Below are 27,654 nucleotides of genomic sequence, written 5' to 3' on the forward strand. Positions count from 1 at the left end.
CTGTGCCCTGCCTGGGGATTGAGCCTACAGCCTTGGCATATTGGGATGATGCTCTAACCGATTGAACTACCCAACCAGGGCTAACACCTATTTATTTTCCGTATCTCTTTGAGTGTTGTGATTTTGCCCTTTTTTGAACGTTGTCTTTTAACATGTGTCAGTGTGGAATTGCATTAAAAAGTGCTTGACCAAATCTCATTATGTTCTACTAGAATTTAGAGGTCCTCCACTGCCATTAAACCCTTGGTGTTGGGCAGTTCCTTACCCTGACTACTCGTGCCACTGTTGGTGGTGTCACCCGCTGCTTAGCCTCCGCAGCGCGGTGTTCCTCGAGGAGCTGCACAAGCATGCTAGGCCTCTTTGTAGATCTGAGTTAGTAAAATGTGCATACTAACCGTGGGGAGAATGAAATGACACTGTGTGTACATGCATGTTTGTGAGTATGCCTGTGCAGGTGTGCGTGTGTGGCATGTGTGTGCACATGTACAATAGCCTGACATTCCGCCCAGCAGAATGTTGGCAGTGCCTAACAGGGGCTGTAGCAGACTTGGTTACAGGAATCAGATTTCGTCGACTCAGTGAAACTGGGGAGTATTTTGGGGAACAGCTCCAAGCGTGGGAAATGTGGCCCAGCCCCCCACTAGGAAAAGCCAGTGGGGAGTGAGGTTTGGTGGGCAGGACCCACGCCCACGGATAGGTTCTCCCGTGGGGATTCAGGCCTGCATTGTACCTAGACCGCTTTGAGGCTTGCTCCTGCTAAAACTCCCTCACCCTGAATTGAGGCAGCAAACGTTTACTGCATATCTATAAAGTAACTTCCTAAAATCTATGCGAAACCTTCCAAGGATCAGTGTAACCAGCTTAACCACTTTTCCCTTTACATTTGCAAATATCCTTCCTCCTTTGTGCAATTAGCAACACCCTCTCCTTTGTTTTCTGTAACTGCCTAAAGCGAACCTGTGCATAGTAAATGAGGATCATCCTCACTGTAATGTGCCCAGAAAAGCAATAAAAGCCTGTCAAGGCAATGGTTGGGGTGCTCTCCTCTTGAGACAGTGGCCGCACTGTCCCTTTTCCTCCACGGGACTCGGTAGTCCCGGTGTATTTGTCTATTGCCGCCACGACACAGGAGCCTGCTGGCCAGGATCTGCATCAGAGTATGTGGAGGCCGAAGGAGGCTCCAGCTCGCGGCACCCACATCAATAACCAAGAACAGAGGAAGCAGTTTTTCCTTTCTAACAGGCAGCTTGTCCTAAAAACTGAAAAGTCAGATGAGTGGAGGGTGTTTTAAATTTTTTCTAAGTTTGTGTCATAACCGGAATGCTTCTGTGAGGATCTTGCATTCTGAGTAGATAAGAATGGTGTATGAGGCCCGTATCACAGTGCTTTGCAAAGTAGCAGTGCTGCTTTTGTGTTGTACCTGGGCTTTTAATAAACAATGTCTGGGCTGTTTGCAGACTTTGTTCCCACAATTCGAAATGGTTTGACTGTTTCCTTAACTGCACATCCTTTCTCCAGCAGTTGCCAAAGCACATTCCAAACCTAATTAATTTCCAATCTGATTAACTCTGGTTAGTTACTGTGTAGCCACAGGTCCCAGCAGCTCAAGAGTGAAGTTTCTAAAGCCTGGCAAGGCCTTCCAGCTTTCCTTGGTTGAGCAACCTGCAGCTACTTCCTGTTACCAGGCACAAAGTATCAGGAAGAAGGCAGTAGAGGGGTGAAATGCAAAAATGGCAAACTTAGGTTTGAGTTGCAGTCAGCTGTGTTCATATTGTATTTTATCTTTGATGAGAGTGGCCCCTAGACTGCTCGGGGCTTTACAGCGTTGGTCCTCAGAGTGAGGTCCCAGGGCCAGCAGCAACAGCATCCAAGCCTGCCCAGACCTCTGAATCAGAATCTGCATTTCAGTCAGATCACCAGGGATGCACCTAGTAGGTAAAGGAGAAGCAGCTTGGGGCTTGTTGCAGCCATAGCACAAAGGAGGAGGGCAGGGATCAGGCCTGAGTTTCCTGCTCTTCTTTGTAGGTGCTATTTTTACATCATGTAATTCATTCAGTCTATCTATCTATCTATCTATCTATCTATCTATCTATCTATCTATCATCATCTATCTAACCTTTAACCATACAGAATTTAAAAAATTGTGGTGAAATACACATAACATAAACTTTACTATTTTAATCATTTTTAAGTGTACAGCGTGGTGGCATGAAGTATAGTCACATGTTGTGTAGCCATCACCACAGTCATCTGCAAAAGTTTTTCTTCTTCCCAACTGAAGTTCAGTACCCATTAAACACTAAACCCCTCCCCCCTTCCTCCAGCCCCTGGTAATTGCCATTCTGCTTTCTGTCTCTGAATTGGACAATTCTAGGTAATTACTTAATTTTTTTCCTTTTATGTACAGCATATTATATTTAAATGTGATAAACTAAGTTCTAACAAAATGCTTCAATATGATTGATTTAAAAAGGTTTTCTCACTGTTAAATTTAGAAAATTGTATCTAGGTACTACCAGTGTTGATGAAAAAAAGTCCAAACCTATAGAAAAGTTTTATAAAGGTTTATTTGAGCCAAATCCAAGGACACGACGAGTAGCAAGATCTCCATGGATTAAGAAAATGCTCTGGTTCTGGCCAAGATGGAAGCGTAGGTAGACACACTGTGCCTCCTCGCACAACCAAAAGAAGGACAACAACAAATTTAAAAACAAAAACCAACCAGAACTGACAGAAAATTGAACTGTATGGAAGTCTGACAACCAAGGAGTTAAAGAACAAACATTCATCCAGATGGGTAGATGGGGCAGAGATGGGCAGCCAGGGTGGAGAGGGCTCATGGCAAGGTGGTGGCTGGAGGACCGGGGTGGGCAAGACGGTGGGTGGTGGACCTGGCAGTCCCACATTTGCTTATGGATAAATCGGGAGGAACAACTGGGGAGTGAGACAGACCGTGCAACCCAGAGTTCCAGTGTGGGGAAATAAAGCCTCAAAACCTCTGGCTGAAAAAAATCTGTGGGGGTTGAGGTGGCAGGAGAAACTCCCAGCCTCACAGGAGGGTTCGTTGGAGAGACCCCCAGAGTCCTAGGGCGTACACAAGACCACCTACCCAGGAATCAGCACCAGAAGTGCCCAATTTGCTTTTCAGCAGTGGGGGAAGTGACCGAAAGCTGGCTGAGAGCCAAGCAAGTGGCATTGTTCCCTCTTGGACCCCTCCCCCACATACAGCGTAACAATGCATGGACATGGGTTGCCCCACCCTGGGGAATACCTAAAGCTCTACCCCTTACTATGTGATAGGCGCACTGAGGCAAAATAATATGGCCCAAATGAAAGAACACATCAAAGCTCCAGAAAAAAATACAACTAGGTGATGAAGAGATAGCCAACCTATCAGATTCAGAGTTCAAAACACGTAATCAGGATGCTCACAGAAATGGTTGAGTATGGTCGCAAAATAGAGGAAGAAGTGAAGGCTTATGCAAAGTGAAATAAAGGAAAATGTACAAGGAACCAACAGTGATGGGAAGGAAATTTGGACTCAGATCAATGATTTGGAGAAGAAAGAAGAAATAAACATTCAACCAGAAATGAATGAAGAAATAAGAATTCAAAAAAATGAGAAGAGGCTTAGAAACCTCCAGGACAACTTCAAATGTTCCAACATTCGAATCACAGGGGTGCCAGAAGGAGAAGAGGAAGAGCAAGAAATTGAAAACTCATTTGAAAAAATAATAAAGGAGAACTTCCCTTATCTGGCAAAGGAAATAGACTTCCAGGAAGTCCAGGAAGCTCAGAGAGTCCCAAAGAAGTTGGACCCAAGGAAGCACACACCAAGAGACATCATAATTACATTTCCCAAGATCAAAGAGAAGGAGAGAATCTTAAAAGCAGCAAGAGAAAAGGAGACAGTTATCTACAAAGGAGTTCCCATAAGAGAATCAGCTGATTTCTCAAAAGAAATCTTGCAGGCAAGAAGGAGCTGGCAAGAAGTTTTGAAGTCATGAAAGGCAAGGACCTACATCCAAGATGACTCTATCCAGCAAAGCTATCATTTAGAATGAAAGGGCAGATAAAGTGCTTGCCAGATAAGGTCAAGTTAAAGGAGTTCATTATCACCAAGCCCTTATTATATGAAATGTTAAAGGGATTTATCCAAGAAAAAGGATAAAAAATAGGAACAGTAAAATGACAACAAATTCACAACTATCAACAACTGAACCTAAAACCAAAACAAAATCAAACTAAGCAAACAACTAGAACAGGAACAGAATCAGAGAAATGGAGATCACAGGGAGGGTTATCAGTGGGGATGGAGAGGAGGGAGAATAGGGGAAAATGTACAGGGAATAAGTAGCATAAATGGTAGGTAGAAGATAGACAGCGGGAGGTTAAGAATACTGTAGGAAATACAGAAGCCAAAGAACTTATGTGTAAGACCCATGGACATGAACTAAGGGCAGGGGGATGCTGGCTGGGGGTGGGGGTGCAGGGAGGAGGGTAATAAAGAGGGGGAAATGGGACAACTGTAATAGCATAATCAATAAAATATATTAAAAATAAATAAACAAACTATATTTGTAGCAATGCCATGTTACCATGATACGTTACATTTAAGATTATGTAGGTGAAGTATTTTTTTGGTATGTTTCCAATATTAAAGCCTAGTAACAGTAACAAAAAACAGAAAGAAAAGAAAGAAAATGCTCTGCAGAATGGCAGTTTGCAGTTCTTTTTATGCATTTACAATCGAAGGAGAAATGTAAGGATGGTTGCATGAAATTTATGGTGGTAGATTAAGAGGTGGGACAAGGCAAAGCCGGGAAATCTGTAGGGCTGGATAAAGGAAATGGGGAGATACATACTTCTTTTGCATTGGTGGGTGTAGGATAGTTGACATTTAACCTTTACAGTACATAGGGATGGTATTCAGGCAACACAGTAACAATGAGTTTCATGGACTTGTGCTCTGGGTTATGCCTTCTGTTATGGAGAAGAAGAAAAGACTATTCTGTATAGCAAAGCTGTTAGAAATAACTGGTGTATTTACTGAGTGGAGTACTTCAGAAAAGAGGCTACTGTTTCAAGAAACCCTTAGTAGACTTAAAAAGTTTTATTAATATGGTATTTGAAGTTCAGTCTTCATTTTAAAACAAGTTCAAACTTGCTTTGAAAAATCTGAAATGGCTTTAGTTTCCTGTTTTAATAAGTAGAGAATTCAGCATTTAATTGAATTTTTCTTTGATAATCTCATTCTAAAAATTAATTATCATAGGACAACAGAATATCTGTTGAAGGTAAAGGAGATTGGATTAAATATCCTGGTATGTGAGAGTTTTTTGTTTTTTAAAGCTAAATCTATTATATAAGTGTACTTTCTTTGGATTTGCCTCTTTTTCTTAACAATAGAGTGTTACCATCTCTTTGTTACTTGGTCTTGTTATTGAATTATTTTTAGTAAATTCATGTCTGAGAAGAGTAAAGTAATTTGAGAATTAAATTCTAGTTATCATTATAGACTCTTAGTGATTATTTCCGAAAGCTCAATCAGTGAGCGACAGGTAAGTGATTAATTTATGTGCAGTTAATTATTTGAGTGGTTCATGTGAGCCGTTCTTTGGTTTTAGTTTAATCTTCAAATTATCAAACAGAAACAACAGAAAGGACACTCACGCTGATCTAGGTAACAATTCGCTGTATACGTACTTCAGTGTGAAGATAAGTCCACTTTTCTGAAACACTGTGCTGTCCTTTAGATGCTGCTGTTCTATTAGTTGAAAATCATTTTGGGTTTGGGTTCCTTCGTTTATAAAATGAAAAAACTCTCACTTTAACAAGCTTGGGTTTGGGTGACTGCACTTAACTAGTTGCCTGCTGATCTGGTAGTTAGGGCCCTCACGGCTGTTTTCATTTTACTCCTCACAGGGGCTGTGGGCTTCCCAGACAAAGAGCAATCCTCCTCCTTTCTGTCAGGAAACACAGCTGTGTTTCTGAATGCCTGTTATTGGTCACAGACTATTAAGAACAAAATCAAAGGAACCGTAAATATAAGCAACTAGGTTGGGTTATTGGATTTTAATTACTAGCTTATCTTTAAAATGTTATCTAATCACCTCCTTTTGGCAGTAATTCATCATCGGTGTTTTCAGGTCTTCCTTCTGGCGAGAAAGGAGGACCATTCATATTGTAGGCTAGGATTTTTGTCTTTTTAAACTCCTATTCTTTAATATCCAGCTGATGGGTCTTGGCTCAGAGTTTTTCCTTGCACCAAGGTTTTGGGAGGTTTTTCCTGTGCGGTGGTGACAGGTAACTATTGTGGGGTCTCACCCAGCCAGTGCAGTGATAGGTGGCTTGTCTCAGGGTCTTCAGTCAGCAGATGGGTGATTTTGTGCCCCTGGGCTGATGAGGCCAAGACAAGACAGTGTAGACGCAAAGTGCATAGTAGACTCCAGCTGTTTACATCCACAGCGTTAACAACCACGTCAGGACGAGGAACAGTTCACTCAGCCCTGTTCGCACAGCCGCCTTGCTGGAAACAGCTGTCCCTGTGAGAGTTCGTTCTACTTGGAGGACATGCTTTTCAGCTTTTGTTCATTTTGCCTATTTTGGTTTGTTCAGTTTCTGATAGCAGAGGTATAACAGAATCATTCCACTGCTTTTTCTTCTAGATTTTGAAATGCTGGCATTCTTTTTTGGAACCGAACTGCCTCCCCTCCTGGCCCATCTTAGAGCAGGACTTGAGGTTGACAGTATCATTGCGCTTAGGAGTGGGGAATCTGGACCCACATCTCTGGGGTTCAAGTCCTGCCTTGGCCCTTGCTGCCTGTGCATCCGTGGCCAGCCAGCCTTTCTCTGTCAGCGTTTCATCAAGCCTGGGATGAAAATGCCACAGCAGTCCCCCCAGCATAGGTGGGAATTAAATGACTAACTATGCAAAGCACTTGGTACAGTGTCTAGGAGTAGTAAGTGCTGTAACAGATTTTGCTATTGGAAAAGTTATGAATCCTCAGTGTACTCATTTTAAGAGCTAGAATGGCATACATCCCAAATTAGCACCTGTGCTGCTTGATGAGGATGGAACTCCTTATATCTAGGGAACTAACTGGTCACCCTGAAGTTACCTGTCTGTTATGGGACACCTGTACTTTTCACAAGAGCTCTTTTGACAGAGCTTCCCCTCTCAAGTTGCAGCCAAACTATTGCTTCTTTGATTGAATAATTCATCAGTTTCTCTTTGATTATCCTTTTCAATGGTTACCACCTCTTCCTTCTGGTATTTCTCAAGAAATATGATGAGCTGGACTTGCATGACTTGTTTCTTCCTGTGTAAATCAGATTGGAGGGTGAAGGTCATTCCTTATAGGCTCCAGGTCGAACTAGAACCGGTGAAGCAGGTTCAGACATTTCCATGTGAACTTAGCTTTGCCATTTATGGCTTGCTTTCGGGAAGTAAGCAGATTTGCTGACTTTGGCTCAGGAGGTGGCACATGACTCTGCATCTTTACTGAGAATGGATATTTGAGTTCACTGCTATCTGAACCATCTTTATCAGCTTCTCCAGTGTTGCTCATTGAAGTTCATAAGTATCTAGCTTTTTCTTCTGCTGGTAGAGGGGAGAGAAGGCGGTGAGGGGAAGCAAGCAGAAGTTTTTCCTGGCAGTGTGAGCCGCTCACATGGACATTGTTCTTGTTCGATTCATGACTTTCAGTGTGCGTGAATGAGCAGGCCATTGGCTTGCAGCCCAATTCTTACCTTCGTGGAATTTGAGTTTCCCGGGGCTGGCATAACCAAGTTCCACACACTGGGTGCTTAAACAACAGCAGTTGATTCTCCTGCAGTTCTGGAGGAAGAATTTGGAAATCAAGGTGTCCGCAGGGCCAGGTTCTCTCTGAAGGCTCTTGTGGGAAATCTGTCCTGTGCCCTTCTCCTAGCTTCCAGTGGTTGCTGGTATTCTCTGGCTTGTAGAGGCATCACTGCAATTTCTGTCTCTGTCTTCACGTCGTCATGCTTGTGTGTGTGTGTGTGTGTGTGTGTGTCTACCTCTTTGTCTCTCCTCTTATTGCACAGGTGGCTAACACAAGGCCCTCCACCTTATTTTATCCAGCTCTGCACCTTGTTGCACCAGTGGCAGTGCTGAGCTCCTTGCCCCTAGTTAAGGAGTAGTTACATTTATGCAGTCCTAAAATTACATTCAGCCCTTTGAAGGCTAGCATGAGGCTGATGTGGCCCCCGGTGAAAGTGAATTTGACACCCCTAGCTTATTGTAAAGACACCAGTTATGTTGGATTAGGCTGTACTCTAAAGACTTCAACTCTTCTTGGTCATACCTGCCACAGCCCTGTTTCCGAATAAGGTCTTATTCACAGTTTCTAAAGATGGGGGCCCTGGGTCTATCTTTGGGGCCACCACTCAGCCCACTACAGATGGTAAGAGGCTTTAGAACCACCTCCCCTTTTTTTCTGCCTCAAAATTTTAATCTGTAATGAAAAGCTTTTTTCCTTTTTTTAAAAAAAGATTTTATTTATTTATTTTTAGAGAGAAGGAAAGGGAAGGAGAAAGAGAGGGAGAGAAACATCAATTTGCAAGAGAAACATCACTTGGTTGCCTCTTACCCAGCCCAGCAGGGGACCTGGATGCAACCCAAGGATGTGGCCTGACCAGGAATCAAACCAGCGACCTTTCCATTTGCAGGATGGTGTCCAATCCACTGAGCTACAGCAGTCAGGGCTTTTCCCTTTTTTAGTTAAATTTATTTTTATAGGACAAAAAGCAAGACTGAAAGATGGAGAAAAAAGGAGATAACTTCAAATCCAAGAAAAAAAAGTCTAAATGTATTCCCCATCCCATCCCCATCTCCCTGTGCTGTGCCCACCCCACCCTGATAAAAGATGTTCCTAGATATCTATTTTGAAAATCATATCATTCCTATGGTTACTGTTTAGCTGTTGAAAGCCTGGCAGGAAAGGACCTGTGTACTTTTGTGGAGGTTACACTTTATTTTGAAGCCAGCTAGGAGGTGCCAGCAATTATGTGGCAGGAGATTTTCATTATTGGATCTTCGCTTAGAAAGAGAACAAACTGGTCAGGCTAGTGAGGAGGGCAGATAAGGAATCATCGTAAAGAAGTAATCATTTTGGTTCAAAGTGGTACTTGCAGTTGCCCTGGCTGGTGTGGCCGAGTGAATTGAGTGCCAGCCTATGAACCAGAAGATCACAGGTTCGATTCTCAGTCATGGCAGATGCCTGGATTGTGGGCCAGGTCCCCAGTTGGGGATCTGTGAGAGGCAAGTTTTTCTCCCTTTATCCCTCCCTTCCCCTCTCTCTAAAAATAAATAAATAAAATCTTAAAAAAAAAAAGTGATACTTGTGATTGCTGGAAAGCCCCTTTCAGCCCACTTCCCCTCTTTCCTGTGGAGCTGGTGGCCAGTTTGGCTGAGAGGTATGGCCCGAAATTCCTGTGGTGCGGTGTGCTGCTAGAGCTGGTGTCCGGGAGCGGGACTCGGCAGCGAGGCACTGAGGAATGTGCACAGGATGTGTGGTGGGCTGCTGTGTCCCGGGGCGCTTTGGGGAGGGGCCGACGGGGAGTTCTCTCTTTATGGAGGGAATCACTGCCAACGTGGAGACATATGGAGATGGAGAAGCGAGAGGGGAGAAGGGCCCTGGCTGGTGTGGCTTAGGGGATTGAGCATTGGCCTGCAAACCGAGAGATCACCGGTTCTATTCCCGGTCAGGGCACATGACTGGGTTGTGGGCCAGGTCCCTGGTTGGGGTGTGTGAGAGGCAACTGTTGAACTCTCACACAGCAATGTTTCTCTTCCTCTCTTGCCTCCTTCCCTTCTCCTCTCTCTAAAAATAAAATAAATAAATAAATAATCTACAAAGTTTAAAAAAAAGTTTAAAAATAAAAGAAGAGTGGAGAAGGACTGCTGAGAGAGTCCCACCCTCTGGAGAGTCTGGCACTACAGCCACGTTCCCAGAGGGCCGTTTCCCAGAGAAACAAGTGAGAAGCTCCAAGTGTGTTAGTCAGGCTTCCCCGGAGGCACAGAACGAATAGGATGTAGATGTATATGTATATGTAAAGAAAGAGAGAGGGGAGATGGGGAGGGAGAGATTGACTGAGGGGGAGAGAGAGGAATTGGCTCATATGATTGTGGGTGCTGGCAAGCCTGAAATCTGTAGGCGGGCTGGCAGGCTGGAGACCCATGGAAGAGCCGATGTTGCAGTCTCAAGTCCAAACTCCATAGGGCAGCAGGAAACTCAGGCATGATTTTTTATAACTCAGGTTGTAGTCTGGGCCAGAATTCTTTTTTTTCCAGGAAATCTCAGGCTCCTCTTAAAGTCTTCATCTGATTGGATGAGGCCTACCCACATTATTGAGGATAATCAGCTTTACCTAAAGTCAATTGACGTAGATATTAATCACATCTAAAATGCACCTTCATGGCAACATCTAGACTAGTTGGACCACACAACTGAGCACCACAGCCCGGCCAAGTTAATACATAGAGTTAACCATTTAGGCCCTGGCTGAGTAGCTCAGTTGGTTAGAGCATCGACCTGATACACCAAGGTTGAGGGTTCGATCCTGGGTCAGGGCACACACAAGAATCAACTAATAGACGTGTAAATAAGTGAAACAATGAGTTGATGTTTCTCTCTCTCAAATAAACATATTAAAATAAAGGACCCTGGCTGGGTGGCTCAGTTTGTTGGAACATCATACCATACACCAAAGGGTTGCTGGTGTGATTCCTGCTCAGGGCACTTACCTAGGCTGTGAGTTCGGGCACTGATCAGGATGTGTTCAGGAGGCAACTGATTGATGTTTCTCTCTCTTCCTCTCTCTCTCTAAAATCAATAAACATATCCTAGGGTAAGGATTTAAAAGAATTCTGAAAAAAAATTGAAGGTTAAAAAAATTAATCATCACATACAGGTATCAGGGTGGTAGCAGGCGCATCCACTCATTTCCTGGCACCTCTGTGCGAACGGTAGGTTCTCAGATGAGGTGTCCTTGCCCGTTTCCTCTTCAGTTTCCGTGTGCTGGTGGAGTCTGCACGCACCCCGTGCTGGCCCCAGATAAGCAGCTCCTTTCGTCATCCTGGGAAGACTCACGGTTCTTTCTTCTTACTGCACTACAAGAGCTTTAAATATCTATTCTTTGTAAATGTTTCTGGAGGGCAGTTGTTTCCATGGGCCATTCTCTCTCCAGGTTCACTATGTTTAGAATCCTATACAAGCAGAAGGAATGTTCCAGACTTTGCCCACGACTGTAGACTTTAGTCAAAACTCATCAAACTGTACAAAATAGAACTAAAGTAATTTTTTTTTTGGTAGTATTTATAATGCTGTGGGTGGAACTTGAAAGCATTGGAAAAAAGATTTCATTTTATTTAAAAAAAATCTCTGAAGGGAATTATGTTACATTTTGTTCTGGACGGAGCTTCTGTTTCTGTGTGTGCCCTGGAGTTTCTATTTGTTACCATCCCTGGTTCTGTGAATCCGAGTTTTTTCTTTCCTCTTGTTGTGACATTGATACTTTTGTGGGCTCCCACCCAGTGGACATTCTGGATCTCGCAGGGTGTTTTAAAAGTTCTTCTTTCCTTCAGCCTTTGCAGTTCCATTTCCTGGTAGACCTTACTTTTCAACTGAATTGAAATAGGAAGTAGTCTGATTTCTCCCACTGTAACGCTGCCTTTTTATCTCCTACTTTCACTGAGCAAATTGCTGATCTTCACCTCAGGCTGCACGTTATATTCACCGTGGGAGTTTTGAAAATAATTCTGTCTTCACCCACGCTGTCTTCACATCCTGATTCATGTGCTCTGGGGTTGGGGGCCAAGCACCAGTGTTTTTAAAAAGCAACCGCCCCCCCCTTCCCTGCCTATATTTACAGTGTGTAGCCAGCCTTGTAACGTGATTTCTGTTGGCTGTACCACCCAAGAAATACCATTTCAGTTATTTTAAATCATTTCAGCAAAAGTGTTACAATGCTGGGGGTGAAAGGCTGGTTGTCATTTGTCTTGAGGACGGTCAGAGAATGAAAGAGAAGGCAAGTGGTCACTTTGTCTTCTGTCCAGTGGACTGTGGTTCTGTGGGCTGCTGACTTCTTTCTGGCTTCCTGTGCCTGCTGCTGGGCCATGTGTTAGTAGCTCTCCCGACACAGTGTAGGGTGGCTACACGATAAAGTGCCTCCGGAAATGGGGAGAGAGTCATCCTCTGAAAGTAAACCTCGTAAAAATAAGAACAGTTGTAGTATATTGGTCAGCTGTCAAAGGGACCCATAGGCCCTAGGAGACAGTTTGTAAATGTGCTGATGAAGAGATACACGATACGGTGGCCGTGGATGGTTTGACCTTGGATTTGGACAGAATCTAATTTGCGATTGATTTAACAAACGTATATAGGACATAACACCTGCCAGGCACAGTTCTAGGCAGTTTACCTGTACAAATTGGTTCTGGTTGTACAGCCATACTTTGGTGGGTACTGTCTATATTTTAGTAATGAGAAACTGAGGCACAGAGAATTAAGTGACTTGCCCAAGCTCAGACTGTGGGGATTTGAATGCAGGTGGTCCCTCTCTAGGTCAGGCTCTTTATGGGTTGTTAGACCACAGACTACCTGGTACCAAGGCACAGTGTCCTGGCTCTGGGCTTCACCAGTCTGCTTCTGGGGGGCCACTTCCTTTGCCTCACTTTCTCCTGTGTTGTTAATGGGTGGATACAGATTATTTGATTTAAACAGCAACTTTTACTTATTTTCTTTTCAGGATAGCATATGGGATTCCTCAGCTCCAACCTCCTTTAGTTATTACGATTTCTCTTTTGGTTTTGTTATTACTTACTTCCGTAGTTTTCTGAAGGCAAATCAGACATTTTTATCTGGAAAGGAAAACTATTTTAGGCATAGGCATGAACAACAGTTGACTTTTTGTCCTCAATGAACTATGTAACAGACTTGGAAAAAGCCCTCCCGGGATAACTGGAATGCCACTTCATTTTCCCCTGTGAAATCTAGCGGGAGGGAGCTGATAACATTTTTAGCTGTTGGAAAACCTCAAGATCTCTGGTTTGCTACATGTGATTAGTGTCTGAGAGAAAAGTCTTGGCTCAGTGGTAATGATGGGGAAGCATTTCTTTCTTTTTAACTAACTCTTGTTATCACCAGTTGTGGAGATGTCTTCATCGTCTTCTCCCATGGGGGTCCACGAAGAGATGGGGGAAGACTTGAGTTTCTGTCTGTTGGCGTACAGTGTAATTTGACATGAAACTTATAACTAGATTATCAGGCTTCGGGCTGAGCTGCTATGGCTGTGCTAAAGGAGAGGAATTTTGTTTTGTGGGTGATGAATTCCAGAGTCTATGCTGCTTGTCAGCAGGCTGGCCCTTCCTAGCACCCCGGGGTGGGCAGGGAGCCTGGTCGTTGTAAACAGTGCACTTCACTTTCACCTTCAGGATCCGCGCAGGGCAGGACACATATCTCCAATTCCTGCCCGATTCCATCTCATCCTCACCATCAGGTGGTTTGAGGAAGCACATGGGGCTTTTTGTTTTGAGAGGCAGGGAGCCCTGGCTTTGAATCTGGGAGAGGACAGCTGTCAGGTGTAGGTCCGTGCTGGGCCCTTCTCCCAGGACATGGGTATCATTCTCAGTAGGTGGCTATCTCCAGGGCTGGCCAAGGGGCCACCACTTGCCCCCTAATGAGACAGTGCTGCCTGGCCTGTGTCAGAGCATGACTCTTTCATGATTAGAGTGGAACTTGCTTGAGTTTCTTGGCCATTTGGCCAAAAATAGTAGTTTATAAGGCAAAGGACACTACGTTTTATGCAAATACAGGGTCCGGCAGAAGCAATGCCATTGAATGTGGTTGGTAGGGTATGTGAATGTCTTGCGTGAAATGGACAGCATTTGAACATTTCACCTAAAATGTCATGTGGTGTGCTTGAGTATGATACTGTTATGTTACAGAATCACATACCTATGGCTGTAATAAAAGATTTTTATGTAATACAAAGGGGCATCATTTGTGCTGGACCCTGTATATGTGTGTAGATATCATGCCTTTAATCTGATCTGTGTTCCAAAGATCAGAGACCAAAGGGCCTTCATTTCTCTTGTGTGAAGGATCCTTTTGTACCCAGGTTCTGTGGGCTCATGATCTTTCTCTGAATGCTAAATTTAAGTGTGTGCACTAGCATACAAAGTTTCATCAGGAAACCAGGCTTCCTTGCAAAGGGCAGGTCTAATAGCTGTTGTGATTTTTAAGTGGCAATGAACTGAGACACTTGATGATGCAGTGGACAAGTGTAAGGTGGAACTGACAGCCTCTGTTGTGTCCATAGGCGACAGAGCCACAGGTGTTGCTCCTTAACATCACTCCTGGTTTGTCAATGTGTGTAAGAAAAGAAAATGCCAAATTTCAGTTAGAGGGTGTGAGGATAAAGATTCCATTGTTTCCCCTTTCAAGGTCATTGACCTCTGGGTTCTGTTCCCACTGTAGTCAACAGCTGGGCTCTGTATAGCCCAAACTGAAAAACTGCAGGCGGAGTCACAGAATTTCATCAGAAACAGATTCCTATGCCAGTTAGGGAGAGAAGCTGTCAAAGATATTCTAGAAATATAGTTAACTCTCCAAGGGACCATGTGAGTGTAAGCCAGCCAGAAAGCCTGTAAGCCTGCGGGCTCCACCCGCAGAGCCCTCCCCCCCTCCACTCTGGTTGCCATGGGTGAGAGTAGGTCTACTAAGACATGATCTGCTTGGGGAGGAAAGGTGGCTGATCTCCCAAAGGAGAAGGGCCAGGAGCCTGTTCCTCAGTGGGCTTTTATTGGGTTCAGTTTGCACAGGAATACAGTTAAAGCTCATCAGTCACTGTCAGGCAGTTAGGATCAAATAATAGATAACATACAAAGAACTCTGAGGGCTTATTCTGAGTCAGGGTCAGATAGCTAAAGGGCTATAAAACTTTGGGAAACAAACTCATTTCATGCTTGGACCCTTATCAGAAAATTGAGGACATTCTTAGCAAAGCAGGTTTCACAGAATTTTATGCATTCTTTCTTAGACCTGATTGTCCTGGGGAACCGCCCATTCCTGTCCAGTGATGCACTGCCCTCCGGCATTGTTTCAGGCTTAAGTCAGGCAGGGAAAATAAGGCAGCCAAGAGATTAGGAGACTTCCTGAAGACAGAATGAGGACTCAGGCTATGTCAAAGCCGAGGGGCGAGGGTCCATCAACCTCTTTTTCTATAGCGCCCCCAAGGCCTTCCCTGAGGGCCCCTTCATGACTGTGCCTGTCTTAGGCCATCCCTTCCTTGAGGAATCTTACCCGTCATTGGCTAACCAGTCATCTGCCCGGGGCCAAGCAGGGTGAAGTAAAAGGCGGTAAGCGGTGGTGCCCCTGCCAGGGAGATAAGCTTTGTCTCCTTAGTGCCTTATGGTCCCAAGGTCCTTTACTCAGCCTTAGCCATGGTGGGTTACAGCTTCTGAAACCAGGCAAGGTGGTTTCCAATGAAAGGGAATTGAAGGGACCAGGTGTGAAAACTTAGGGACACAAACAATGGTCTACCTTGGCCTCTGGAGACCAACCCCAATGAATGAGGGTCCAGTGGGCTTGCTGCTTACCTGGGATTATTTTTTCTTTTACTATAATACATTTAATCTTCACAACCCTGTGGGATAGTATTGTTATCTGTTCTTGTTCACAGGAGAGGAGACTAAATCATGAGTGGTTAAGTACCCGTGCAGGGTCACAGGCCCAGCCATTGGGCTCCAGGACGCAGGCATGCTCTCAGCCTCTATTCTGTACCTGCACAATGTAGGTACAGAATAGAGGACCAATGTGTCTTCTCCTTTAAATCCTTAGTTGTAGGACTTAGAGTGAGCTAGATTTCAGATGGCTCTGAATGATGGCTGTCTGTAGGTTAGCTGTAATTTTGAGGTAGGTTTTCTAATGATTAAACATGGGGGAATAAAAGTATTCTGGTATGATGACATTTCAGTTCTTGGAAGGTTTAACACATCAAGGTGACTCCTCCCTTCCCCTCTGCCTTCCGCCTCCCCTCAGTCTGCAGTTCAGAGTTAAGGCAGGGAGTCGGGATGCTGCGATGCTGGGCGTGGGGTCTAAATGAAGCTTCGGACATGAATGAGGCTTCTACCATTTTGTAAATCAGACCAAACTGTTAACAAAACAAAAGAAATTTTATGCAAGAAAAAAATTTGCATGTGTGTTTGTTTTAAATGGAGGGGATAATTTATGGCTTCACTTACTCAACACATTACATAGGGCACCAAATACACGGGGGCAAGTAAAACCACATGATCCAGCCCTCCCTACTGGTAGGGAGACATATATTAACTACATAGCCAAGACCTGGACTTGCAATCGTGCCCAGTATATGAGCCAGAACTCAGAGGGAGTGTGAGGGGCAGGAGGTGGGGGCAGTGATGGGACTGACAAAAGACTTAACAAATAATCTGGAAGGGGGTCAGGGACCGCTTGGGAAGTGACAAGTGGTCAAGTGGATTGACTAGTGGGTCCGCACCCCAGGCAGCTAGATAGGAGCCGGGCAGTCCTGGAGCCGGAGCACTGGGCATTGGGCACTGGGGAGTGGTGTGCGCCTGTGTGAAGGCAGACTTCACACAGTCACTGCGTGGTGTTGTGTTAGAACAACTGCGGCGCCGAGATGTGGCACAGACTGTGCCGTGGAGCATCGAAGCCCATGGTGAGGGCATGCATTCAAATATTTTCTTTTAAAATGCAAAAATAAGAACAAGCCATACAATTTTTAATTAGGAGAAAAGTAGGGCTTGGGGTGTCGTCTTGGTCTTGTATGTGAACTATGGCGTGTGACCGGGTTGGGTAGGAACGGCTGTGGTGGGGTGGGCCTGCAGTCGCAGAGGAGCAGGGCACTGCACTTAGATCCTGCAGGGCCTGGACCAGTCGGTTCTTTCTGCACGCCTGTGCCTCAGTCCAGTCCAGCTCCAGCCACGCCTACATTTGGGGTGACAATCCCATGGCCACCCCTGGGTGCTCCTGAGAAAAAGAGATAACCCACATCTTTCTTCCCCTTTCCCCCACCAGGGCGGGAGCAGTTCCATGGCCTTGGCTCCATGTACTGCCGGGGGGCGGCCGCTGTCATCCTCACCTATGATGTGAACCACCCGCAGAGCCTGGTAGAGCTGGAGGACAGATTCCTGGGCCTGACAGACACAGCCAACTCCGACTGCCTCTTCGCCATCGTGGGGAACAAAGTGGACCTCAGTGAGGAGGGGGCCTCGGAGAGCTGGGAGAAGGACGGGCACAGCTCTGAGTCGGTGGGTGATGGCTGTGTGTCCCCCAAGGTGCCCAAGCAGGTGAAGCCAGAGGAAGCGATGGCACTTTATAAAAAGATCCTGAAGTACAAGATGCTGGATGAGAAGGACATGCCGGCTGCTGAGCAGATGTGCTTCGAGACCAGTGCCAAAACTGGGCACAACGTGGACCTGCTGTTTGAAAGCTTGTTTGACATGGTGGTGCCCATGATCTTGCGGCAGAGAGCCCAGGGGCCGCCACAGACTGTGGATATCTCCTGTTATAAGCCTCCCAGACGAACCAAATCTGGGTGCTGTGCCTGACTACTAGAGACCCCAGACCCTCCATTTACACAATAGGTAAGGAGTGTGACCAAGTGAGCCGTGGTCAGGAGCATAGAAGGTCGAGGAGCTCCTCTGTAGAACTGCCCACGGAGGAGAAGATCCGAGAGGAAATGACAGTTAACTGTGAGAGGAGGTCCATGTGAATCATCGCCTCTGTCTACTCGCTGTGTTGGGAGGTGGGGAGCTGCCCAATAGGGGTCCCTGGAGACTGTTGTGCCCTTGCCGATCCTTTCCTGACAACCTGGCCTCTGACAGAAGGTTGCCTGGATGGGTGTGCCCCTGTCTGAGCACCCGTACGACTTAGTTTGTCGTCCTCAGACATTTCTCTTCACTGTGATTGAGCTTTGGTCCTATCTTTTGGAGCTTGTACCTCGATGCATCATAATGATTCTCGACATGTTAATTTATACAAAATCAGGAGTCACTTTTTTATATTGGTTGTAGTAGCATGAACTACACATATTATTAAAAGGAATCTTGCGTAGAACTTTGGTGTGGACACTGCGTTGATTCAGACTTTATTTTGTGCCCCCAGTGGACTCCTTGCTGGGGAGATGGCTGTGAGCTTAGGTGCTTCTATCTTTAGAAGTTGCACTGAATCCTTACAAATTCCAGAATATTTGGATATCAGCCCATCTGCTTAGTTGTCTTGATGACGTGAATTCCAAAAATAGAAGCAAAAGTAAAAGCTCTGTTTCTGCTAAGTTCTGCTTGGGTCACCTGGGCTGTCACTGATCAGAAACTCCTTTTCTGCTGTTCGGTGGGTGCATCTCTTTATTGTTAGAAGATGCTAAGGCAGGGAAGCTGTGAGACAACGGGTTTTGTTTTCTTAGAAATTAATTGAGAGCATGTAGGCCAGAGAATGGAAGAATATCCAGGAGATAGGGGCCTTCAGAATGCATTTGGCCAGCCCTGCCTTCATGAGTGAAGTCATTTCCGAGGATGCTCTTTCCCTCCACGTGTTCAAAGACAAGCTCCTGGGTCTCCCTGGGTAGCACATTTCCTCCTGAGTCACTAAAAAAGGCACTAGATAGAGAATTAACACAACTTCTGCCCATATAATGGCGAATTAAACCAAATCAGTGAAAAGTAATCAAACTAATCCATTTTCACTTTTCAATGTGCTCGTTGTGAAATTGAAATTGGAGACCAGCCCTGGCTGGTGTGGCTCAGTGGATTGAGCGCCAGCCTGTGAACAGAAAGGTCAGTTCAATTCCCAGTCAGGGGACATCCATGGTTTGAGGGCCAGGTCCCCGGTTGGGGGCGAGCAAGAGACAACCAATCCATGTAGCTCTCGCACATTGATGTTTCTCTCCCTCCCTTTCCCTCTCTCTAAAAGTAAATAAATAAAATCTTAAAAAAAAAAAAAAAGAAAGAAATCAGAGAACTTGAGATCGTCTGTAGTAACAGGGCACCTCAACGGAGGAGCCCCAGCAACACACGGAGCTCTGCACCTCGCAGAGCAGGAGGCATTCCTGCCAGGGCCTGGGACAGAGCTCACGGGCACTCAGAAACATTACTGAACACCTCCCCTGCAAAAAAGCCCTACTCACAAAATGTTGTTTCTCACTAGCTTTCTGCCGCATTTTGCTTTCTACTACAGGCTGAATGCTTGTGTCCCCCTAAAATCCATGTGCTGAAGCCCTACCCCCCCCAATATAATAGTATTTGGAGGCAGGGCCTTTGGGACGTGATGAGGGTAGGGCCCTATGATCAGATCAGTGCTCTTATAAAAGAAGGAGATCACAGAGCTCTCTCTCCCTCCAGCATGTGAGCACAAGTTGACAAGGAGGCCATGTGCAAGTCAGGAAGAGAGTCCTCACCAGAAACTGAATCGGCTGGCACCCTGATGTTGGACTTCCAGCCTCCAAAACTGTGAGAAGTAAACATCTGCTGCTTAAGCTGCCCAGTCTGTGTTTTGTTACAACAGCCTGAGCTGGCTGAGACGTCCCTTTCCTGCTCACCTGCAGGCCCACCTGCTCTGAGCACCTGCAGCTAGTGCCCCTGAGTGGGGATGGCCCAGGAATGGAACATTCTCCATTGAAGACACTTAAGCATTTCCCTCTTTATTGTTACTCTAAAAATAGGCTTCACTCCTGGCTTTGTTCCAAGTGGACTTTCAGAGCCAGCCTGAGCTCTCTCTTGTTAGGGGGCCTAATCCTCATGGGTTTCTGGCTGTGACCTCATGTGGGTCTCATTCTCAACCAGGGAACCAGGTCAGTTCTGGGGAAAGCTTGAAGTCATTCAGCTGTGTGAGCCAACCGGTGGAGATGGAGGGGAATTTTCTGCTGCACGTGGATTTGAGCTGGTGCCCTTGAACATTCCTTCCATCGATGCCTTTTTGTATAATCACAGCTGCCCTGGGAGGCCACGGACAGCCCTGTGTTAACCTGCTGTGCCTGAACTTGGAGCCATTGTTGCAGATTTTCACCTGGGGCCCCAAAGTGTCCTCACACAAATAAAGACTTTCTCAACAGTATCTCCTAGCTGGGTGTTTCCTGGTGCCCTTGAGGCATTGTGCTTGGCGGAGGCGTCTGGGAAGTTTTGGGTTGGGTATGTTGTAATCTGGGTGCTGCAAGTCATGGTTTCCCCTTTTCCCAGGCCGCTAGGCTGGTTTCTTAGAAGTATTGTACAACTTTGTCCTTTCTGAACCTGCCAGCCTGGGTAGAGCAGGGCTGCCTGCTGGGCCAGGAAGGCCCTCTCACACAAGTGTCTGGCAGCCGTAGCACCTCCAACATGTACTGTATTTTGCCATGTATAATGTGCATTTTTTTTACCCAAATTCTTGAGGGAAAAATAAGGATGCATATTATACATGGGCAGTACTAGTTCCGTATCTGTGTAAATGTCTTTAATTCTTTTATTTATGCTCATGTGTTGAAAGTAACCTAGAAAGCACTAATGATGTCGGTATGCAAAATAATACCTTGGAATACTAAAGTCAGTTTTATTTCAAAATATAAATAAATAATGGAATTAAAAAATTAAAACGAAAGATTTTTTCCTGGAAGTTTGGGCCAAAAACGTGGGTGCGCATTATACACAGGAGCGTATTATACACGGCAAAATACAGTAGTTCCCTATGAAAGGGGTGAGCCCGGTGCTCAAAGCCAGTGACATGGATCAGAGATGGTGTTTGTCCCCCGGAGAGAAGGGGAAATGGGAGTGACTTCTGCCTCCGCCTCCATGCTTTGGGGTGACCCTGATTATGTAGAGTGCCTATTATGTCTGACAACTAGAGTTTGACCCTTGAACAGCACGGGGGCTAGGGACGCCGAGCCCTACACAGTCAAAAATCTGCATGTAACTTTTGTCTCTCCCCAATTTAACTACTAATGGCCTTCTGCTGACCAGAAGTCTTGCCAATAACGGTTAACACATATTTTGAATGTTATATATATTACATACTCTATTCTTTCAATAAAGTAAGCTAGAAAAAAGAAAGTGTTATTCAGGAAGAGAAAATATGTTTCCAGTACTGTACGTATTTATTGGAAAGAACCTGTGTATAAGTGGATCTGCGCAGTTCAAACCTGTGTTGTTCACGGGTCAACTGTAAGGACTGAGGAAGGCAGGGCCTTGAAACCTAAAACCTTGTGTCTTGGAGCCAATGTGCAGTCTGTCCAGGTGTTTGGCATGTTTTCGAGGCAAAATGTGCTCTGTCTGTGGCTGGGGGAGTCCCGGATTGCACTGTCCTTTGTCATTTGGCCCAGCGGACCTCATGCCTCCATGGCGGGCTCCCACCTGTCCTCATTACATTATTTCACCCTGTTCCTGAGCACTCTCTTTCCGTGGCCTGAAGTGGTCTCTGATCCTTCCCACTTCTCAAAGCTGGGCCCTTTGGACTGCACGGTCAGAACTGGGTGCAGCTGCTGTGCCTGCAGTGTAGACCCTGAACATGTGTGTGCAGCTGGCCTGGTCTTTCTGTGTGCCTGTTCTGAAAGCTGCTGGGCTGAGGATGCCCCTTTGCAGGACCTTTGCAGCAAGCAACTGCTTAGTCTGCAAGTGTTTGTGTTGCTCCCTGTCCTCCCCTCCCTTGGATTGGCCTTGAACTCACTGGCTCATCTGCCAGAAGGAGGGTCTGGAAGGCAGCTGGTTTGAGGGTGTGAGGACCAAAGCCTAGAGAGCAATGAAAGGTGTGTCTAGGGCCAGAGTCCACCAGTGGCTGGAAAGGGACACACATCCAGATTTCACCCAAGTTCAGGCCCTTCCAGGTTCGGGCTCCAGGGAACTTGCTTCTGGGCTTCACACATGTCATTCCATTTGCTGTTGTATTTGTTCTGTTTTGCCAAGGTTGGTTTGGTTGTTCAGGCCTTTGCCCAGCAGACACCCACTGCCCAAGACAAGTGGGGGGGCATGCTGGCCTGGGGAGGGCTGCTTGCAGGATGCACAGTGTGTGTGTCTCCAGGGGCACTTCCCGTTATTCTTGGCCTCACTCACCCCTTCACTGCCTTGTGTGGCAGTGAAGCTGGACCCTGACCCCATGTGATGAAACAGCCTCTTTGGAAATGGCTGCAGTTTTACAGCCAGTTCATGACATTGCATAGCCCATAGCTTCCAAGTCTGCTTCCACCCGCCTTGCCCTTTGTTCTTGATCTTGGCCATGGAAAGGAGGTAGGACTCTGTGAGTTAGCCCTGAATTCTGCAAGTTGCCAAGAGTCCGTCTGCAGGTGGGGAGGGTATCAGGAGCTACCAGGGTGTATGTCTCATTGGTGCCCTGTCCTGTGGCTCGGCACCTGACTCAGAAGTGCGAACCGCACAGAACCAAGTGGAGCAGGAATCTTCAGAACAGTGACAAACTTTGTGTCTGCTCCTTGGATTGTGGTGATTGGAGTCTAGAATAAACAGCTGCCTCCATAAGCTTTGTGGAGAGGTGCTGTGCCCATCTTGTTGCTACAGCTGTTGCTATGGAAACCAGCTGTGTATAGGTGTAGCTACCTTGCATCGGCCTCATCTGGTTCTCTGCTTCTCCTTGGGATGCTGCAGGAGCTCACTCAGCCATTAAGTGCTGACAGTCTTAGGCAACCCCTCACCACGGGGGGCTAGAGCTGGAGATTGAAAATGTCCCTTTCCCATACCTGGGTGGGGCAATCTGAGGCTTCTTCTGTGCCTATCTTTAGTGGGTCCCTAGCAGGATAAAGCCTGAAATTGCCAAGGTCAGTAGCCTCCTCAGTAAGCTGCCATCCTTCTTGAGTTCACTCTGTCCAGATCCCATTCCATTCACTGGAATTGTGTCCCCAAATAACCCTCCTGTGCAGAATCCTTGTCTCAGTCAGCTTCTGGGGGAATGCAGGCCAAGACAGCTGCCCATCTATTTCAAATAACATTATCAGGTTGAATACTTATTTTATTAGGTGGAAATTATTCTTAGAAAAAGTTTAATATGAGATTGGATTGTAAAGGGTAAAAAGAAATTCTGTGAGTTGGGTTCCCAAGGGTAACCCAGGTTCCAGAAAAGAAACAAAGCCAGAAATGTGTCTTGGAGACTATTTTTGGAAATACTGAGATTTGACTTGGGACGTTATGTTGGAATGAATTGCATGACTTCGGAAGTTCCTTTGTGAAGGACTGATCCCCCTAGTTCCCAAGAGTGATGGTTAGGGTGCTTCCTGTAAACATGAATGCATTATAAACACAAAGACAATTCCCTGAGAGTGGAATGACAATACCATAGACTTGGGTTCGAATCTACTGAAACTCAAGAAACTAGCTCCAGGGCCAGATGCAGTGCCTTGGGGTCACCAAAATTCTGTGCTCTACAGACTTGAGAAAATTTAGGCAGTCAACCACTAGGGGTATAAAGATGTCCAAAATCAAAGTTTATTCCACAGTCATTATACAGGACATTAATATTTAGTCACGGGAATACAATTTACAACAAAAAATGGAGGGTAAATCTCAGGACAGCCTGGGGCCAGTGGAAACATCACTTCTGACTGTATGGGTTTGCAGTCAAGTAGCCTGGCTGACAACAGACAGTAGGTCTTTGTTGTTACAAGAGTTTTGCCAAACCCAATGGTCTGTACAGGTGTGGTGGAAAGAATGACAGCTGGTATGTGACTGCCAGTGTCTTTCTGGCCTTGAGGGGTTGGGATAACTTACATTACAAGAATTTGGGAGAAGAGCATGCTGTCATCATGTTGGCTTGGAGGGCAGAATGGGGGCCAATCCCCAGTATACCCTCATGTGGGAACAGTGGGAATGAGTTCAGGAGCCCTCGGGCTGAATGGCTTCATTTGTCTACACCACCCCATTAAGGGAGTTAAATAAGCGGGTTGTCTGTGGGGTTTGAAAATGCAGCGGCTATATGAAGTACAGGTACATATGAAGACGTTAGTTGCACCTAGCGTGTAAAAGTCTCGAATGGCCTGAGAGGGAGTGCTGGGGCTAACAGTTTTCCCTTTCGGAGGGCCAGGGGGTCACAGGGAGGGCTTCATTCTGCAGAGTGGAGACAGTGGCTAGCACCTGTGGGTGGATGACAAGTGGCTATTTGGTGTAAGAGCTGGTGCTGAATTCCTTTGGTGGACTTTTTGTTTGTTTGTTTTTTAAGAAAAAACACGAAGTCATTGTTTGGGTCAGCACCTGAGGTAATAAGTTAAGCACCAAAGTGGCCCCCCAGGCTGGAGGTGAACCTGCAGAGGAGTGCATCTGTGTGGGGCAGCCCGGGACTGGCGCATCACAGGTTCTTCATGCACACCTGGCAGCGGCTGATGTGTGTCCGGATGAGCCCCGCCTTGAGCGTGTCGGAGGAGGGCGAGCTCTGGAAGCTCTGCTCGGGGATGGTGGTGAGCCAAAAGCTGTACTTGTTGGCGAAGTAGTGGCAGGTCCCCCGGCCCCCATTGCACTCGATGAACGGTGTGGCGCGGAAGTCCTCCAGACAGCTGCCTGGCGACATCAGCGATTGGCCACCACCTTCATCGCCCGCGGCAGTGTGCTGCAGAGGAGGAGAGAGGGGCAGAGTTGTGAGCACACTAGCTGGGGACAGCCAGGGCAGACTGTAACTGATGCGCTTTCCCCCCAATTGAAAACAACCACAGACATTTATGTCAACACAGAGCACCACCTGCAGCATACTCTTCACTGCTAGGGGCTTGGCTAAATAAATCGGGTAGGTAGGCAGAAGGTGGAGCGGGTGCCAGGCCACTGCAGGGGAGGGTTCATGGACATTAATGGACAGTCCTGATTTCTTATTAAGTGACAACTAGAATAAAAGCAAAAGCAGGTTATAATCATTAATACAGTTGACCACATTTGGGGGCAAAAATATTACCTCCTCAATCATCCACTCAAAGAATGCAGCATTTGCCTGACAGGAGGGATACCAAAATGTTAACTTTTGTTTTAAAGGAAAAATAAAATTAAGATGCGGGTCAGCATCTGAGGGTAAGTTAAAATAAGCAATCCCTCCAAAAGTGACCTCTGCCCGCCACTCCTCTGCTAGACTATGAAGAGGAAGGAAGTATGTATGAGGGACTTTCGTTAGTTTTCTTTTTAGAAAATCTCCACTTGCTGATTTTTTCACAATGAACATGTACTACTTGTGTAATTTATATTTTTTCAGAGGTTGTTAATTGAGCCATTAGTCCCTTGAGACGATCCAGCAGCTACCGGCTAGGAGACTAGGACAAGGGTCAGGGGGAATTTTCTTTGCCACTTTCCACGTCTATTTTTTTGTTTGTTTCACAAACATTTTTAGCTCCATGAAGGTGCATGGTAGGCCCTTGGATCTCAAAGTTAATATATTAAAAAATGTCATTTGGCTTGGTCGAGCAAGCTTTGAGTGGTGAGTGGGCTATCAGTACCTGTTGATTTAGAATAGGAATACCTCATCTGCAGTTTGCAGAGAACAAAAGAGGCAGTCCTGGATGTATTTGGGCGGGGACCGGCAAAAACCAAAATCCTTTGGAAAGTTTTCTGCTCACCAAATGCAGAAGCCTTTCCAACCCAGGGCTACTGTGTTCTTGTTTGTTGTAAATGGGCTGGGAGAAGCAGACATATCTTCACGAGGCATCTCAGGCCCCACTTTGGTCTGCGAGAGCCAAGGCCATCCTGGGATCTGCCCAGGCAGGCCTGGGAAGGACTCTCCAAAGGAGCCTCCTGGGGCTGCCGGATGGTGTGAGGAGGAAGCACCAGGCTGGATGCCCCAGAGCTGGGAGCAGCCAGGCTGAGTAAGGGCTCTGAGTTTCTGTGAATCAATTTCTATGTTATGTTATTAATGTGATTTATGAAATATTTAACACGTTGGCATGTAGCCATTATAGCTGGAGTTATAACAGTCATAATCGATATAAATGAAATAGAAGACCCACTACCCCCCACTGGACTTTCCTTTCTCCCTACAATACAGGAGAAAGCAGGAAAATTGTAAGGGATGCTGCCGTGGTGCAGTCACTTCCCTAAATGTTAAACTAAACGTAAACTAGCCAAAACTGAGTGTCTTCTACTTTATACCCAAAGGCAATCTGACTCTGATATTTCAGGATTTTCCTCATCAGTATACATATATTTGTTTTAAACCAACCAGCTAATGGGTATTTCTTGAGGGCATTCTAGGTTGTAGACAGATTATACATAAGCTGTTAGGATTCTAGACAAAATTCTTCCCTATGTTTAGCTTTGGGATAAACCAGAAGAGTTTTACCTTTGCTGTTCTGATTAGGAAGATGGATAACAAACCAAATACATCCTAATTACAAAGGCTTGCTGGCAGGTGGATGGGTCCCCTCTGGGTGGGGGCAGCCCGCAGCTCAGCTAACAAAGTGCAGGTGAAAGTGCCGCCTGCATTCCAGCTCCCACTCACCCCCGGGGCCAGGTGCTCTCATGCCCTGCACAACCTGAACACCTGCCCTGTCTGATGATTCTCATGAAGGCAGCTGTTCTTACTGCTTCCCCAGCCAGGGTGTGGTTGGGGAACGGAGCTAGATTTCTACCTGGTTCTATGTTCTGAGAGAGTGCTGGCAAGCACCACATACCATGAGGAAGGAATAGCCGATCCACAGGCTCCGCCATCCAGCCGGGCAGTGGGGGATGGAGACATCTTGACTGTGGACTGCTATGGCGACGGCTGGGGCCTCGCACACGGAGCAGCGGCTGATGTAGGGCTTGATTTCGTCCTCGGCCACAGGCATCATAGGCAGCGGGGCAGTGGTGGAGAGCCAGTAGGACTTGTCATTCCGGCTGGCATAGTAGCAGATGTCCCCAGGGTTGCAGTACAGGAAGGGCATGGTGCTGAACCGAGCCAGGCAGGAGCCCGCCAGCCCTGTGGAAGGAGGTGACAGCTGAGTGTGGCTGGGAAGCTGCTCCTCCAGGCCCAGCCAGGCTTGGGAGGCCCACGTCAGGGACCTGCCCCAGTGGCCATTTGGAGGGGCTCGGCTGAGCACCGCGGCCCAAGCCAATTATCATTTTGGGGGATACAGACTACACTGGCATTTCAGCCCTGCCCTTCTAGAAGTTCTTACACATACCTCTGCACTGAGCTGGGTCAGCAGGGAGCAGCGTCTTTATGACTAGCACTCTGGGTAAGGCCCATGTTGGGGGGTCTTAAAGCGCCAGCCCCAAGGAACCCCTGATAGCATCCACGATGAGGGTCTAGCTCATCACACCCCACGGCGCCCTCCCACAAGGAGCTCTGGCCACTTCCACCTGCAAATAACTCTAGTGCTTCTGGGTAAAAAAATAAACTTTTTCTATGGCCAGAATGAAAGAGTTGAGCAAGGTTAGCTTTTCTCACTGGCTGCTCACACGTTTAGAGCCAAAGGTGTGTTCCACCTTCAAGAGCTCTGGCTGCCTTCTTGGCTCTGGTCCCAGATTTCTTAGGCCTTTTCCCTTCTCTGCTCTGCCCCATTTTAAAGAAAACTTATTATGGAAGTAGAACATATAGACAGGAATGTGAACAAATCATCAGGGTTCAGTGTGACAGGTTGCCCCAAGCACTGTCCCCATCATGGACACCACAGGCTAAGGCATCCTCCCCCCAAAAGCCCCAGCTTTTAATGTACGCTTGTGACATTTTCTGTGTG

General features: G+C 46.3%; 2 protein-coding genes across 3 annotated transcripts in view; one reads left to right on the forward strand and one right to left on the reverse strand.

Moving 5' to 3' along the window:
- RAB20 (RAB20, member RAS oncogene family) overlaps nt 1–18,122 on the forward strand; it is a 36,191-nt gene extending 18,069 nt beyond the window's left edge. The window contains exon 2 of the mRNA XM_024578967.3: nt 17,082–18,122. Coding sequence (XP_024434735.1) covers nt 17,082–17,614 — 533 coding nt within the window. The 3' untranslated portion in view covers nt 17,615–18,122. The remainder of the gene's footprint in view (nt 1–17,081) is intronic.
- A 5,311-nt stretch (nt 18,123–23,433) lies between these two features.
- The window catches only part of COL4A2 (collagen type IV alpha 2 chain), a 183,858-nt gene continuing 179,637 nt past the window's right edge, over nt 23,434–27,654 (reverse strand). For both annotated transcript variants that reach the window (XM_045186661.2, XM_045186660.3), the window contains exons 47-48: nt 26,608–26,894; nt 23,434–24,569 (exon numbers count right to left, since the gene is read on the reverse strand). In XM_045186661.2, the coding sequence (XP_045042596.2) occupies nt 24,312–24,569; nt 26,608–26,894 (545 nt within the window). In that variant the 3' untranslated portion in view covers nt 23,434–24,311. The remainder of the gene's footprint in view (nt 24,570–26,607; nt 26,895–27,654) is intronic.

Source organism: Desmodus rotundus, chromosome 13 (genome assembly GCF_022682495.2).
Source record: "Desmodus rotundus isolate HL8 chromosome 13, HLdesRot8A.1, whole genome shotgun sequence".
Lineage (NCBI taxonomy): Eukaryota > Metazoa > Chordata > Mammalia > Chiroptera > Phyllostomidae > Desmodus > Desmodus rotundus.